The sequence below is a fragment of the Pteropus alecto genome, unplaced genomic scaffold (genome assembly GCF_000325575.1).
Source record: "Pteropus alecto unplaced genomic scaffold, ASM32557v1 scaffold44, whole genome shotgun sequence".
Classification (NCBI taxonomy): Eukaryota; Metazoa; Chordata; class Mammalia; order Chiroptera; family Pteropodidae; genus Pteropus; species Pteropus alecto.
The window spans coordinates 4,315,441-4,329,478 of record NW_006436812.1 but is presented as its reverse complement, the minus strand read 5'-3'; the positions used below and the strand labels follow the sequence as shown (position 1 = coordinate 4,329,478).

Sequence of the window (14,038 nt, the reverse complement as noted above, 5' to 3'; positions counted from 1 at the left end):
CAGGTCATTGGCCCCTGCCCCAGCTGTTCTGAAGGAGATCAAGGCCTGGGCTGCTGAGCCACATCTGCCATTGGCAGCCACTGGCCTAGGTCAGGAGAAGTCAGGCTGGCGGGGCCATGTGCATTATGTTGTGGAGAAACGGTGACATGAGGGAAATAAGAGACTGGCCGGAAGGGAGTGGCACTCAGGAGGTAGCTCAGAGGGGCCAAGAGGAAGGAGAGAGAAAACTGACCAGAGACGGGCCGACCTCTGGGGCTTGGCATCCCCCATGAGCAGCAAGGGGAACCTGGGTCCTCATCTTGTCAGCCTTTCCTGAGCTTTGTTTTCCTTGTCTGCAAAACGGGGGCAACTGCGACACCTGGTGCAAGGGATTATTGTGAGGGATAGAAATGCAACATGCAGTTACTAAAGGGACTGCCATCCCTGGGGGATGGCATTAGTCTTCCTGTCTTTCCTGCCTCACAGGTTCAGGGGAGAAGGGGGAAGTGAATGGGGTGTGGTGGGTTCACTGGGCTGGTGAGGTGGTTTGGCCACCCTCCTGATGCCACCTCCCTCCCTACAGGTGTGAATGACAGAGGTGGTGCCATCCAGCGCCCTCAGCGAGGTCAGTTTGCGCCTCCTCTGCCACGATGACATAGACACCGTGAAACATCTGTGTGGTGACTGGTTCCCCATTGAGTAAGTTAAGCAGCACCCACTGCCCCCAGTTGCAGATTGGGGGGGTGGTTGGGGAACTAATGAGGGGAATGCACACTAATCTGCAGTGCTGAAGCTGGCAAGCTTGTGTGAAGGTAAGGATGGCCTGGAGGTGCTGTGGTAGCCCTGAGTCACCTTGCCTGTCGGTGAATCCCATGCCCTGCTCCGTGATGGCCATTGGGCCCCATCCACTTCACTGTATTCCTTGAAGAGTCACCAAAAGGGCTTTGCTGAGAAAATAATTACAAAGATGTTCAATGCAGTGCTATTTATAATTCAGGAATTGAGAAGCAGCTTAAGTATCTTTTTAAGAGTAAGAAATTGGTTATATACATGAGGGTTTGTATATAATACAAAAATGCAGTATTATTTAGCGAGGTAAATATCTGTCGTTGACATATTTGTTGACAATGAGGTTTTTTTTTTACTAGATATTAAATGAAAAAAGCAGACTAGAAAATAGTATGTATCACAATTTCACTTTCACTTAAAAGCATGCACAAGGTAAAAGCTTATGAAGATATGTACCATTTAACAAAGTGTTTTTGGTAGTTTGGGTATGTAGTTTATTAGTATGTACAAGTTCGTCTGATTTTGCTTGTCTGTATTTCCTTTAATTTTTTGTAATATGCACATAGAGCTTTTGTCATGAGAAAAATAGGTATAAACTTCTAAAAATTAAAAATAAACAAGATCCTGCTAAACATCATATTCCATGAGTCTTAACATTAGATTTTACCCACTACAGGTAGAAAGAGAGAGAAGGGGTGCCCTTTACATCTCTGATGGGAATATGAATTATCACAGCTTTCTGAGGATATGGGCTAGCAGTGGCTTCATGGGTTAAAATGTAAACTCTTCTTCAGCCCAGCAGTTGCACTGCTGGAAAGTAATCCAGTAAATATGTAGATTTGACCCTGCCAAAGGCCACTTGGGCCAGGCTGGAGCCACACTGGGCCATGGACTCTGGGCTTCCCCAGGTGCCCTGGCCTGCTGGCCTGCCTCTGCTTGCAGCTTCCAAGGCCTGAGGCCTCAGCTTCCAAAGACTGAGAGTGAACGCAGTCGCTTTGGGTTGTGTGCTGGCAGCTTCATGTCCTGGCTGCCTCACCAGGCCAACAGAGCACTCTTGGGGTCAGAAGATAGTAGTGTGACCAGTTGAAGAGCTTGTGTGATGCTCTGGCCCAATAGAGCCTTCTGGTGAGTGGTCAGTGACTTCTGTGGAGCACCCCCAAGTAGAGCACCTATCCACTGTGTCACCACAAGGGTCCAGCACCCTTCTCCAGCTTTTGGTCTCAAAAAAAGGCAGCTGGGCTGACCTGTTATGTCCCAAGTTAAACAAACCCATAGGCCCATAACGCCCCAGGAACCTCATTCCTTTCAACAAGTCTCTTTGACCAGGGCTGAATAATCTGTCTTTCATCACTGCATCCTGGGGCTTTGCATGAATTGTTCTCTTCCCTGTTCCCCTCGGGCTACCGGGGGTCATCAGCTGCCTCTCTAGGCACGGCTCTTGCAGAGACAGTATCATGGGAGGTTTTTTTCCTCTTTCATCTCTACATTTTGTAAAATCATTTTCCCATCAGAAATTCCCAGTCCTCTCTGACCTGATTACCACCTTAAGAAGATGATTCACTGAGAATGATACACTTTGGTGGTGGAGACTGAGTGGTGGACAGGCTCCTTACCAACCCTGGTGCAGTGGAGAGAGCAGCCTCGAGTCCCTTGTGGGTCCATTGTCTGTGTTAAGCAGGACATTAGTTGGACTTGACCTTTGGCAGGTTCACCTGAGTTTGTTCTCCTCAGGTACCCAGACTCATGGTATCGTGACATCACCTCCAACAAGAAGTTCTTTTCCCTTGCTGCAACCTACAGGGGTGCCATCGTGGGAATGATAGTAGCTGAAATAAAAAGTAGGACCAAGATACACAAGGAGGTAAGCGTGTGCGGCGGTGATGGGGCTGTGGGGCTTTGTGACAGAATCCACTGCCTGCTCTGTGGCCGTTTCTCTTTAAGAGGCCAGACCGTGTATGAGATTTATACCCAATTGGTTTCTTTCTGTTTATATGTGATGCAGCCATATGTGCATTAAATAGCAAGTCCTAACCACAAGCTTCTAACAACTGTCCTTTTGAAGTCAGGAGGGACATAAATGGTTCACTGAAAACACGCAGAGTTGTAAGGGACTGCGATTTGTATTGGTTGCAGTGTCACAGAAACTGCTAACACTGCTGTGGTTTGTTGAAGGAAATGCTAAGTTTCAGTTAGAGGTTAGTGAAAATAAAAATAATTTCTTTTCATTCAACTTCATAGACTCCTCCAAGATCTATCTGTCTAAGAACCCCTGAGAGTCTGTGTTAGCAAGCCTCACTCTAAATGTAAAATGTGAGGCCATGGACACAAATACATTGTTCCATATGGTTGACTTGAGTCAGGATTCTGCCTAATAATTTTGGTCATCTTAGAGACTGAGTAGCATTTACCACATGGTTACTTACTCCAGGGAGGGGAAAAAAAGCCACTGACAACTGGCATATTGTTCTATCCTTTTTCCTGAGGCTATTTCTCTAAAAGTGGAAAAAGGATGTCTCTCCCTTTTAAAGACCTGATCCACTCAAGCCTCCCCTAATTTGCCTATAATTAGATTCTGGCAAAATTGGTTTCTTTTAAGAGTAACTTTTCTGTCCTAGCTTCCTTCTGAGCTTTTTTCTTCCATTTATCAGTGCTAAGGTAAAGCAAAACAGAAAGAAATATTGATGTTTTCAGCAAACATCAGTATCCTTTTGATCTTTCTTCTTATCCCGGACAAACTGCCCATCCTGTCCACCTCTCCACCCCACTCCACAAAGCTTGTTCCCTGAAGTCCCCTCCAAGCAGTTCTTCCTGCTTGTCGCCAGTGACTGTCCACATATGTGGTAACTAGATCTCCATGCTCCTTTGAATGTGTTGGTTGTCCCTTGAGGACAGAGATGGGGACCCTTTCCTTCTGCTCCACGGGTGTCAGGAGAGGGAGCCTTTGTGTTCTGACACTTTCTCGGGCTCTGCTGAGAGGCTGAATGAATTCAGCACTGGAGAAAGAAAGCAGGGCCTGTTAGAAGACATCTGCCAGGGAACAAAGTACTCACCTCACCTTGCTGACCCTTCCATGGGCTTCAAGTAACGAGAGCAGTAAGGTTGCTTGGCTCCCTGAGACTGATTGGCAAGTTTGCCTGTGTCCAGCTTAGCTGTGGTGTGGAGTGCTGGGGCCCAGGCCAGGAGAGTGGGGAGCAGGGACAGGGACAAGCTGATCCACGCCCAGCACACAGGAGCCACACAGGAGCCAAGTTGCCAAGCATCCTTTCAGTGGAGGAGAATCCGCGTAGCTTTCTTTATGAGGTAGAAGAACATCATGGTGGTCAAATTCACAACTCTCCCAGTGCAGGACTCCATCTCTGGGAACATCTAGGGTTGGCAGGCCATGGCATGTCACTCTGCCTGTCAGGGACAGCAGAGGGGCCATCCAAACTCTCCACCCTCTTTACTCCAAGACCTCCTGAGGACAGTAGAGGATCCTTTAATTAAATCTTTCAAACTTTGTGTTTATCCCGCTGTTTGGTCTCTTGGTGTGTCAGCTGACATATTTGAGTACCACTAAGTGCCCATGTAGCACAGTTGTTTCCTTTTCACCACCATAGCTTCATCTGTTTGTGTCATTGTCCTTCCTTGTCTGGTCTACCACCAATTCCAAAGAGAAGTGACTTTTTGTGAGTGTTCTTATTTTAGCAGTTTTTAGCAGAAGGGCCCACACCTTCTTGCTTTCATGGGGTAATGGTGACTCTTCATTACCCTCTGTTCTATTCCCTTGCCCTGTATCCCCATAGGTGTTGTGACCAGGGGAGTGGGCACATGAGATGTGTTCTGCAGTGAGACCGGGCACCTTGACTGTGAACTTGACTTTATTTCTGACTTTTTCTTTAGGATGGAGATATTCTAGCCTCCAACTTCTCTGTTGACACACAAGTTGCATACATTCTAAGTCTTGGAGTAGTGAAGGAGTTCAGAAAGCACGGCATAGGTAAGGGGCAGCTGAGCTCATGGTTTCTGGTACATACACCCTCCCACCCATATCCAGTCATTTCCCACATCCTGATGATTCTCACCCATCAATATTCCCCAGTCTCTCCTCTACCCTTCCTCTCTCTGTCTTGAGTCAGACCTTACTTCTCTTCCCAACAGATCTCTGGCCCCCGCCCCCACTGACCTTCAGCCCATGCTCTTTCTACACATCGCCAGGTCTTTCTGCTATGGCTTTGTTCCCAAATCTGACGAGATCAGATTATTAATAGCTCCCAAACACCCTTATTAGAGAATGGGTACCTCTTACCGTGCCTGCCAGCACACACACAGCTTATGTCTGGTCACAAGGTATTCTTAATTAAGAATAGAAAATATAATTGAAGAAACAGTTCTAGCTGCCATGTATCAGATGCCCATCACATCCAAGGTGCTGTGTCACCTGTAAATCTCCAAATTCCCATCCCACTTGGTCACAAAGCCAGCAAATGGCAGTCTTCATTGTAACCCATGCCTGCCAATTCCACGTTTTCCTTGGCTCAGGTTTACACATTTGTTGTCTGAAAGGTTAATGAGTTTCTGCTGTGGGTCCAGTCCCTGGGAGGGAATTCTGCAGCCCCTATCTGTAGTCCTGGACACCTGATGGTCTGCAGCTAACAGGCCCCATCTGGCTGTTGGATTTTAGGGACTCTGACAGTGGGTGGTTACAGGAGGTTGGTCTTTGATACAGGGGCAGAGAGATCTGTAGAGATCTCTTCAAAAGTCACTTCCTCATCTGCCTCATGCTTCCTCCCCACCTGCTTGCCATGCGTGACTGTCGCCTCTTTGCCCGCAGGTTCACTTTTACTTGAGAGTTTAAAGGATCACATATCCACCACCGCCCAAGACCACTGCAAAGCCATCTACCTGCACGTCCTCACCACCAACAACACAGCAATAAACTTTTACGAAAACAGAGACTTTAAGCAGCACCACTATCTCCCCTACTATTATTCCATCCGCGGGGTCCTCAAAGATGGTTTCACCTACGTCCTCTACATCAATGGCGGCCACCCTCCCTGGACCATTCTATATCCTTTTTTTCTCAGGAGTGAGGGACCATGGCTTCCTAGCAAGGCCTTGCTCCAGCTGGAGCTGTGGTTGCCTTCAGATGACAATTCACGAGGCCAAGCTCACAGGATGTGTTTTTTCCCCAATCAGGTTGATAGAGGTATGGGTATATCTGGTTTGCATGTATTGGGAAATGATGGTTTGGTTGCAGATATCAAGGAAGCAGATGTGTTCAGGTACTTGGTGTTCCCCAGACCTCAGCCCGGTATGAGGAGGGTTTTAAACCTCCTGGCCCAAGATCTGTCCATCCATCTGCCCATTTATCCAATAAGTATTGGTTGAGAGCCTCCTATTCCTAGTATGTGGGGACTGCAGTAGTGAACAAAACAGACAAAAGCCCTTGCCTTCATGGGACCTGTGTGCTGTCAGGAGAGAAAACAAGTGAAATGAAAAGAGTTGTTTGCTATTTTGAACACTTAGGTTTAAACTTTCCTTACTGGGATGTGGGGTATGTGACCTGGGGGCCTGTCTCTTTCCCGCTCCCTCCTCTTTAACTCTCTCTGGCCCTTGATAGGTAGGGAGGTCAGGAGACTTCCTAATAGTCATAGGGTGTGACCCAGAAAATTGTGTGTGTGTGCGTGTAAAGAAATTAAATGAATGAGTCTGGGACTTATCCATTTCATAAGGAAATAAACTGGAAAGAGAAAGGTGGCCCAAAAACCCACAGACCTCCAAGCTCATGTAAACATGGATCTCTGTGGTGTCTCAATGTTCAGCACTGTTGACCCGTGTGTAACAGAGACAAGGCTCTGCTCCTCTAAGGATTGAGAGTAGAGGGAGGAACAGGAACACTTGCTGTTCTGCCAGACCCCTTCCTCCAGCACCGATTTTTGTTGGTCAGTCCATGTACCTGAGGCCTCACCTGGAAGGTCCTCTTATACCTATGTGCTGCCCTTTATTATTTTGCACATTGGTGGCCCCTCCATTTAAGGAGGCTTTCCAGCACTCTGCAGAGGCTGAGCAGACTATTGGCCTTCTACGAGAATGGCATCCTGTCTGCATGCAGTCCTACAGGTTGCCTACAGCCCTCTGCTGACAGCGCCTGCCCAACGGTGTGTGGGCAGGTGAAACGAATCAGAGTCTTCCTTAACAGAGCCCTACGGACTACATCCAGCACTTGGGCTCTGCTCTAGCAAACCTGAGCCCCTGCTCCATCCCACACAGAATCTACCGCCAGGCCCACAGCCTGCTCTGCAGCTTCCTGCCATGGTCCAGCATCTCCACCAAGGGCGGCATCGAGTACAGCCGGACCATGTGATGCCAGCCAGGCAGCCTCCAATAGGTTCCACCCCTTGGCGCCCTGTGGAGTCTGCCTTCCCGACCATCTGACCTCAGCTGTCCTCTGCAGAGGAGCTGGCCCATCAGCCTGTCCCAGCTGCAGGCCTGGTGCTACCCAGGCTCAGGAGCAGAGTGTTGTGGGGCAGGCGTGCCTGGTCTCTGACAGGTACGCCAGAGCAAACAGTGGGAAGAAGGGCAGCAGAACAGAGTGGGATGACGGTCCTGAGAAATGGAGGGTCTGGCTCTGCAACAGTGAAAACAGAAGGGCTTGGACGGGCACCTGCTCTGCCAAGGACTGAGGTAGTTCCTGACCAACTCTTGGAAACTTGAAGGAAAGCAGAGAACCTTTGAGCCCCTGGCCCGAACTTCATCTTTTCACTTCCTGAACTACTTTTTAAAAAATAATGCATTCAAATGATTAAACAATGAAAAAGTTACCAAAAGATCAAACCCCTTCTCCTCCCACCCCCAGCCACTCAGCCACCTTCCAAGGGGCTTCTGGAGCTGCTGTCTCAGGCATGCTTCCAAAGATCCTGTTTAGACATCAGCTTTAATGCCAGTGGCATCGTCAGCTCACAGTGAAGCTCCCTGGGGTGGGCACCTTGTAGACTAAGAGCTCTGCTCAGATATGGACACTTATGAGCGCCATGAGTGCCATGGGGAGTCTCTCTCTCAGACCTCAGAGAATATCAGAGCTGGACAGGGTCATGGGGACTCCAGAGTCCACTACTTTATGCATGGACATGGCCAGAATGGATTTGGTGTCTTGAGCCAAGCTCACAAGTGTACTCAATGGCCACCTGGTCTGGCACCCTCAGTGCCTTGATTTGTGCTGGGGCTGAGAGGAGCCTAGGGTCACTGGAAGGGACTCTGGGCCTGGAGAAGGACTCCTACTTTAGGGGTGCCCGTGGTCAGCTATGGGCTCCTAGGCCAGATACACAGGGTGGGGCAAAGCATTTCTGCAGTTTTTCACTCCTGCTCCCCTCTCCTCTTTCCTACAGGCTCTTCCAGCCCTTCTCGCTCTGGAAACCTCTGCCCCATGCCCTGGCCTGGCCCTCGTGTGATTGCACCAGCTCCATGGGCCGGCTGGCGTGTGGCAGCGTTCACTGTGGTTTGTTTATTCTGCTGCCCCAGGAGTAAGGGGGCAGGAAGGGGATTCCTTCCCTGTGCCTCCTCACTGGCCCCTTTCCCTCCACTGTTCCACTGCCTGTTTCTTCCAGCTCCTCCTTCCTCCAAGCCAGAATGAACTTCTGGGAGGGAGGAACCCAAGTGTTATGGACAGACTTGACTCTAAAGACACAGGAACCCCAGAACAATGAGAGGGTGAAATAAAGGGAATGCCAGACCCTTGTCCAGAATCAGCCTGCAGAAGCCTGGAGGGTGGAGAGCAGCCCCCACCTCCCACAAGGGATTGGCGAGTGGCGGGCAGAGCGGGAAAGGCCCTTTACCCAAGCACAAGCTCCGGGGCATAGCTCCCTGACATGGGCAGTCAGGTGACGGTAAGGTTTCCTCTGCTGGCGGTCCGTCTGTCCTGGAAAGCATGGAACTGCCCATCAGGGGTGGATGCACCATTCAGCTGAACTGCTTCAGAGAGCCAGGCTTAGGGTTAGGTGCTGCTGAGGGTCCTGGGGGTCCTCTCCTTTAACCCCTCAGTCCCGTGAGCTGCAGCTCCAAGGCCTGGCCAGATGCAAGCAGGAGGAAGCTGAGCGTTGTGTTGATCTCGTGGGACCTGGCCTTTGGGGCTGGTGGCAGTTACGTGCCTTGTGGTCCCTCATCCTCGGGACAGAGACAGAAGCTGTGTCAGTGCCAAGAAGCATGTGTGTGGACACCACTTGCTTCTGGCATCTCCACCCCCATCCCCCAAAGCTGCTTGCTGTCTGCGCTGCCCTCCAGAGTATGGTGGAGGCACGCCCAGCATTACTGCAGTGTCATGTAGCCATTGTCACAATGCACCAGCCTGAGTGGGAGGAGAAGGGGGAACAGTCAGGCAGAGGGTGTCCTTGAGGACTGGCGTCCTTTCCTCCCTCAGAACTCCGAGACCCCGGGGGTTCGTCTGGCCTTGTGGTGGGGAAAGGAGTCCTCCAGTTGAAGGCGAGCCCAGGTGGGAAAACATTCCTCCTCCCTTGCCGCCTCACACTCCCAGTCTGCGCTGATGTTGGCCTCGAGCTGAGGCTTAGCTCAGTGTTCTCTAATCTGAATCAACAGTGATCATGTGGTTTTTATTTCTGCCCTTCTGGGTAAGGTAAGAGTCTTCCAGAAGGTTCTGCCTTGGACATTCACAATTGAGCTGAGGCCTTGCCCTGCCCCTTCCTCCCTGCCCCATTCACGGCAGTGTCCAGCCCAGTGTTGAATGGATTGTGGTGTTGTCTCATTACAAATAAATAGACTTTAATTGGTCACATTCTGTTTTGCACTCTGGGGATTTGCCCATTGCTGGGGCAGTGGCTGAAGGCAGCACCGGAGCTGCCTGTCGCTTTCAAGTCCTGAGGATGGCTTCCAGCTAAAAGGGCTGATGGTTTTGTGTAAGATGGTTTTGTGTAATTTAGCCTGCCAAATAATGAAGTTCTGGGGAAGAGGTTCTAGAGCTGAAAAGCAAAACTAGGTTAATTTTCTAAACTCAAAAGGCCCTCAGCAGCTGCCCCCATTTGTTCAAGTGTCTCCTTGGCCAGCTCTAGGCCTTGAGCTAGGGCCTAGTCCTCTAGGGAGTACTGTCTTGGCTTAGAAAAGGCTCCATACATAGGTGACTCAGTGCAATGATCAGGCAGGAACCCTGGGCCAGTGCACCCTGCCACTGGAGCATGGGAGACTCCTGGGCCAGGACACCCCACTGTGAGATCCTGAGGCTGGGCCTGCCTCAGGATCCACCAATCTCTCCTTGGAGCTTCTGGGCACTCTGGGGGCAGGGTGTCATGCTTATCACCCATAGACACATGAGGAAAACTGATTCGGGCTGGGAGCTACCCAGGAGCCACACAGCTCTTGAACAGCCTCCAAAGCCTATGTCTGTGCTGGTCCTTGAGGGCAGGGCATCACTCAGACAGCCAGGACAGGGCCTGAGACTCCTGCAGAGCTGGGTGTTGAGGGATCCTATGGGGTCAGGTGGGAGCAGACGGCACTGCATGGGTGAAGTTCAGGGAGCTGGCCTGGACTCTCAGCACCAAGTAGCGTCCCTGTGCTCTGAGTTACACCCTTGCTTACACCCTGAGTTACACCCTCAGTCTGTTTTCACTGTGTTGATAGGTCAGCTTCAGGGTTAAGGGATGACTCCTTGGGGCCCTTGATCAGTTGTGTGGCCAGGTATCAACTTGGGGTGGGTGGGGTGGGGGTTCTGGTTACCCTGACCTTGAAGGCAGCTGTACCTTCCCTGCCCATCAGGCTTTGAGGACGATCTCCCAAGGGCTGAGGCTGACTCCTGGTGGCTCTGTTCCAAACCTACTGGCCATTCAGGGAATGGGGAGGGGGCCCCCCAGGGTGGTCAGTGTGCATTTCCACAAACGCCTACTTATTTGATTCTTCAGGCCCTCCTTCACTTAAGCTCTCTGACCCCAGCATGCCATGACCACCTGTGGCTTTACTTCTCAACCTCTTTGTAGTGCTTTTCAAGAAAGCTTCAGGAGTTTTAGGGAGGAACCAGAGGATGGCTCAGCCAGTTTTCTTTGGGGCTGACATGTTGCTGCAGCATTGTGCCTCCCAGAGGAGAGGTCCAGGCTCTGGCTTATCAACCCTCTGTGCATCAGTAAGGGTGGCTCAACAGGGTGGCAGGATCCACTCTCGAGGTGGCCTGGAGCTTGGCAAGGATTTTCCCTGGGCTGGGTTGGTTTCCCACTGTGTGGAGGGCTAGTTATGTGGGCACTGACTTCCTCCACACATGCACTAGAAGCTACTAGGCCTCCTTCATGCCAGAAATGACACCATGTCACTTCCACATTCTTCTGGTAAGGCAAGACCCAGAACCAGTCCCAATTCAAGGCAGGAGGACTACCCAGGGCCAGGATACCAGGATGTGGTTCAGTGGAGGTCACCACACCCTGGCCCTCTAACATCTGAACCCTGGGGCAGTTTGCTTCTGAGCCTCAGTCCTTCATCCAAAAACGAGGGTGAAGAGTAACTGTCTCCAAGGATTGAGTATTGTGGCTTCTGGCATTATCTCATTTCTACCTGGTGCTTGGCTGGTGGCTGGGGGAGCCCCAAACATCTGTCTTAAGCAGTGATCCCTCAGGTCTCCCCAGCCTCAGTCTCCTGGGGGATTGAGAGTTGTGATGGAGGGAAAAGGCAGCTGCCCTTTCTGTCACCCCATGAGCTTGCCTGATGGACCAGCTCAGCAGCTGCATTCCTACCTCGCCTGCCCCCGTCACAGCTGGAGTGTTCAAATACCTGCTCTCTCATTGCTCCTTTCTGCAGCCTCAGGCTCCCACCGCCCAGGGCCACACCCACACCAATAACCACCTGGAAACAGCCCGAGGACCGAATGCTGTCTCAGGACCTATGAAATGTCTGAGGTGGAACCAGGGTACAAGAGCAAGGGGGCTAAGGGAGTATTCCCTTGTGTCTGGAAGGAACCCAGCTGTCCTGGTATCCTTGACATCATCACATGGGTCTGGCAGGAGCCCCCCCCAAGATGGGCAACAGCCCTAACCTGACGCAGGGTGCCAAGACTGGAAATGAGAGATACGGTGACGGTCACTGAAGCCAACCCAGGTCCTCCCATCCTGTCCCTGCAGAGCTGAGGCCCAGTGACATAGGCCAAGAGTGATTCTGCCCGCCCTCCAATCCCCCTGCCCAGGAGACATTGGACACTGTCTAGAGACACTTAGTTACCACAACTAGGAGGAGGGAGCTAGTGGAATCTAGTGGGTAGTGGCCGGGGACACAGCTTAACATCCTATAACATGTGAAGGATGATCCGGCCCCAAATGTCAACAGGGCTAAGACAGACTCCCTAGTACAGAAAAGCCCAAACTATGGTGCCTGGAGTCTAACCCAGGTGGAGGGACAGGACAGCCGGGGGTCCCCATGGAGCAGTGAACTCAACTAAGCCCTGGGTGGGGGCAGCTTGGGGTCCAGGCCAACATTCCTACCCAGATTGGGAGCTTGGCTCTCATCTCTGGCACTATCCCCAATCCTGGCCTACCGTCTTTTGTCCTCTGCCCTCTCAGCCTGGACTACTACACCCTGCATTTAGGCCTGCCGAGACCCTGCCCACCCAGGAAGCCTTCCAGAAAGTCCCACCCGGATGACTTAAGGGTGGGAGAGCTTGAATCCCACTTGAGATTCACAGACTTGCTCTCAGAAACTCAGGTGCCAAGGGGCTATTTCTCTGACCGAATTGGCCTGATGACAGACTGAGGGACAGAAGGTGCAGGCTTTGGCTTTTACTGAGATCAGACCTGTGAGCTCCCTGGCCTCTTGAGAGCCCCACTCTCCACTCAGCCCGGCCTTCCAGGTACAAGTGGGTGACTTGAGTTGGAGCAGGCTGCAAGGGCATGCCCAGGCTTCTATTTTTTCTGTTCTGTCATTGGGACCTTCTCCTCCCTCCCCTTGAGTTTTCCCGAGGCTGGCCCAGGCTCTGGCACTGGGCAGCTGCGGGCGTCTCGGTGTAGAGGGGCTACTGGTGGGGCTGAGCCCCTCCTCTCTGGACCTGCCTCCTCCTCCTGGGTCATCTTTCCCCTTCTGTCCAGAGCTGTGAGAACCAGCCTGGACACGCAGATCCCTGCGGCCTCTCCAGAGCCCCAGAGCGGGTTCTCTTGCACAAGGGACAGGTGGACTCCTCTGAGGGCCCCCAGGACCTCTTGGGCCGGAGTCCCAAGCTTTCAGGGGGACCAGGCTGGGAGGGGGTACCCTTGGCTGGATCCATGCTGGAACTGGAAGCTGAGGAAAGAGGGTAGAGAGGAGTCACTCAGCGGGACCTAGGGGAGGCTGCCAGTCTATTCTGTGACCCCCCAGAACCTCACATCTTTCAAAACAGGAGGGGTGGTGAGTCTCCTTAAAGATAATCCATAAGGGGTGAAGGAGGAAGAGGGCAACATGGTTCAAGTTGGAAGGACCCTCATCAAACCTAAACCCCTCATTTTACAAATGGGGAAACCGAAGCCCAGACCAGAATTGGAAGAGCTGTCCAAGATTGCTCATCAAGGGACAGAAACCCAGAAAGTTTGGGAGTGGAGAAGGGCCCATCTGAGTCCATCTGAGTCTCCAACCCAACCCTTCTCTGGGTCTTCCCTTAGACCAGTGCTCACCTGTATTTCCCAGGCTGCCCCTGGGCAGTCGAGCTTCCAGAAGGGCTGAGTGGTGGCTGTTACCTGGGCTCAGAGTCCCCTGTGGCAGGTCCAGAGGCCAGGCCATGCCCTCGGGCCGTGAGAGGCAGCCCCTGGCCATGAGCCGGCCCAGCCAGTGGCTCTCACACTGGCCAGCGGGCTGCATGTGGCCCGGCAGGTAGAGCGCCAGGCCCCGGAGGTGGCGCAGCCGGAAGTTCTTGGGCTTGCTTCCCTGGGCACTGAGGCACTGCTGCTGGACCCCAAGTCCCCCCTCGTAGATATTGGGCGGCGTGTCAGGGTGGCTGGGGAGTCCTCGGGCCCAGCTCACTCCATCTGTGGAGGGGAGAGCAGGAGGGTGGTGGCCAGTGGGCCACAGCAACCATGAGGGGAGACTGCAGTCACATGCTCATGTCATGGGCTCCACCCTTGGCCTGCCGAGCCTCAGCTTACCTGTCTGTCAGATGGGCTAAATCCCCTGCCTCCTGCCTCCCCTGACCCAACATGTTACTCCTCTTTCCTCTCTCAGCCAATAGGGAGGTCTGAGAAGCCTGAGCCGTGGCACCAAATTCTCTTTCAGGACCTCAAGCCCTTTCTGCCACCCCTTTTTGCCTCCTATCCTAGAAAGATCATTCTGGTGCCTGTATAGAAAT

The 14,038-nt window shown here is 52.0% G+C and overlaps 2 protein-coding genes across 5 annotated transcripts in view; one reads left to right on the top strand and one right to left on the bottom strand.

Annotated features, from left to right (window-relative positions):
• The window catches only part of NAA60 (N(alpha)-acetyltransferase 60, NatF catalytic subunit), a 24,892-nt gene extending 16,620 nt beyond the window's left edge, over positions 1-8,272 (top strand). For 2 of the 4 annotated variants that reach the window (XM_006913888.3, XM_015591217.2), the window contains exons 2-6: positions 563-678; positions 2,500-2,629; positions 4,651-4,747; positions 5,582-5,816; positions 6,958-7,571. In XM_006913888.3, coding sequence (XP_006913950.1) covers positions 569-678; positions 2,500-2,629; positions 4,651-4,747; positions 5,582-5,816; positions 6,958-7,114 — 729 coding nt within the window. In that variant the 5' untranslated portion in view covers positions 563-568 and the 3' untranslated portion in view covers positions 7,115-7,571. Of the gene's footprint in view, positions 1-562; positions 679-2,499; positions 2,630-4,650; positions 4,748-5,581; positions 5,817-6,957; positions 7,572-8,135 lie in introns of those variants that run through there. The other 2 variants (XR_003046960.1, XM_025048348.1) reach the window with 2 other exon arrangements.
• A 2,204-nt stretch (positions 8,273-10,476) lies between these two features.
• Positions 10,477-13,891, bottom strand: CUNH16orf90 (chromosome unknown C16orf90 homolog). Its single transcript, XM_025048404.1, has 3 exons — positions 13,839-13,891; positions 13,371-13,780; positions 10,477-13,002 (listed from the first exon to the last, which is right to left on the bottom strand). Exons 1-3 carry the CDS (start codon positions 13,889-13,891, stop codon positions 12,791-12,793), a joined length of 675 nt encoding a protein of 224 aa, XP_024904172.1. The 3' UTR covers positions 10,477-12,790.
• Between the last annotated feature and the right edge of the window lie 147 nt (positions 13,892-14,038).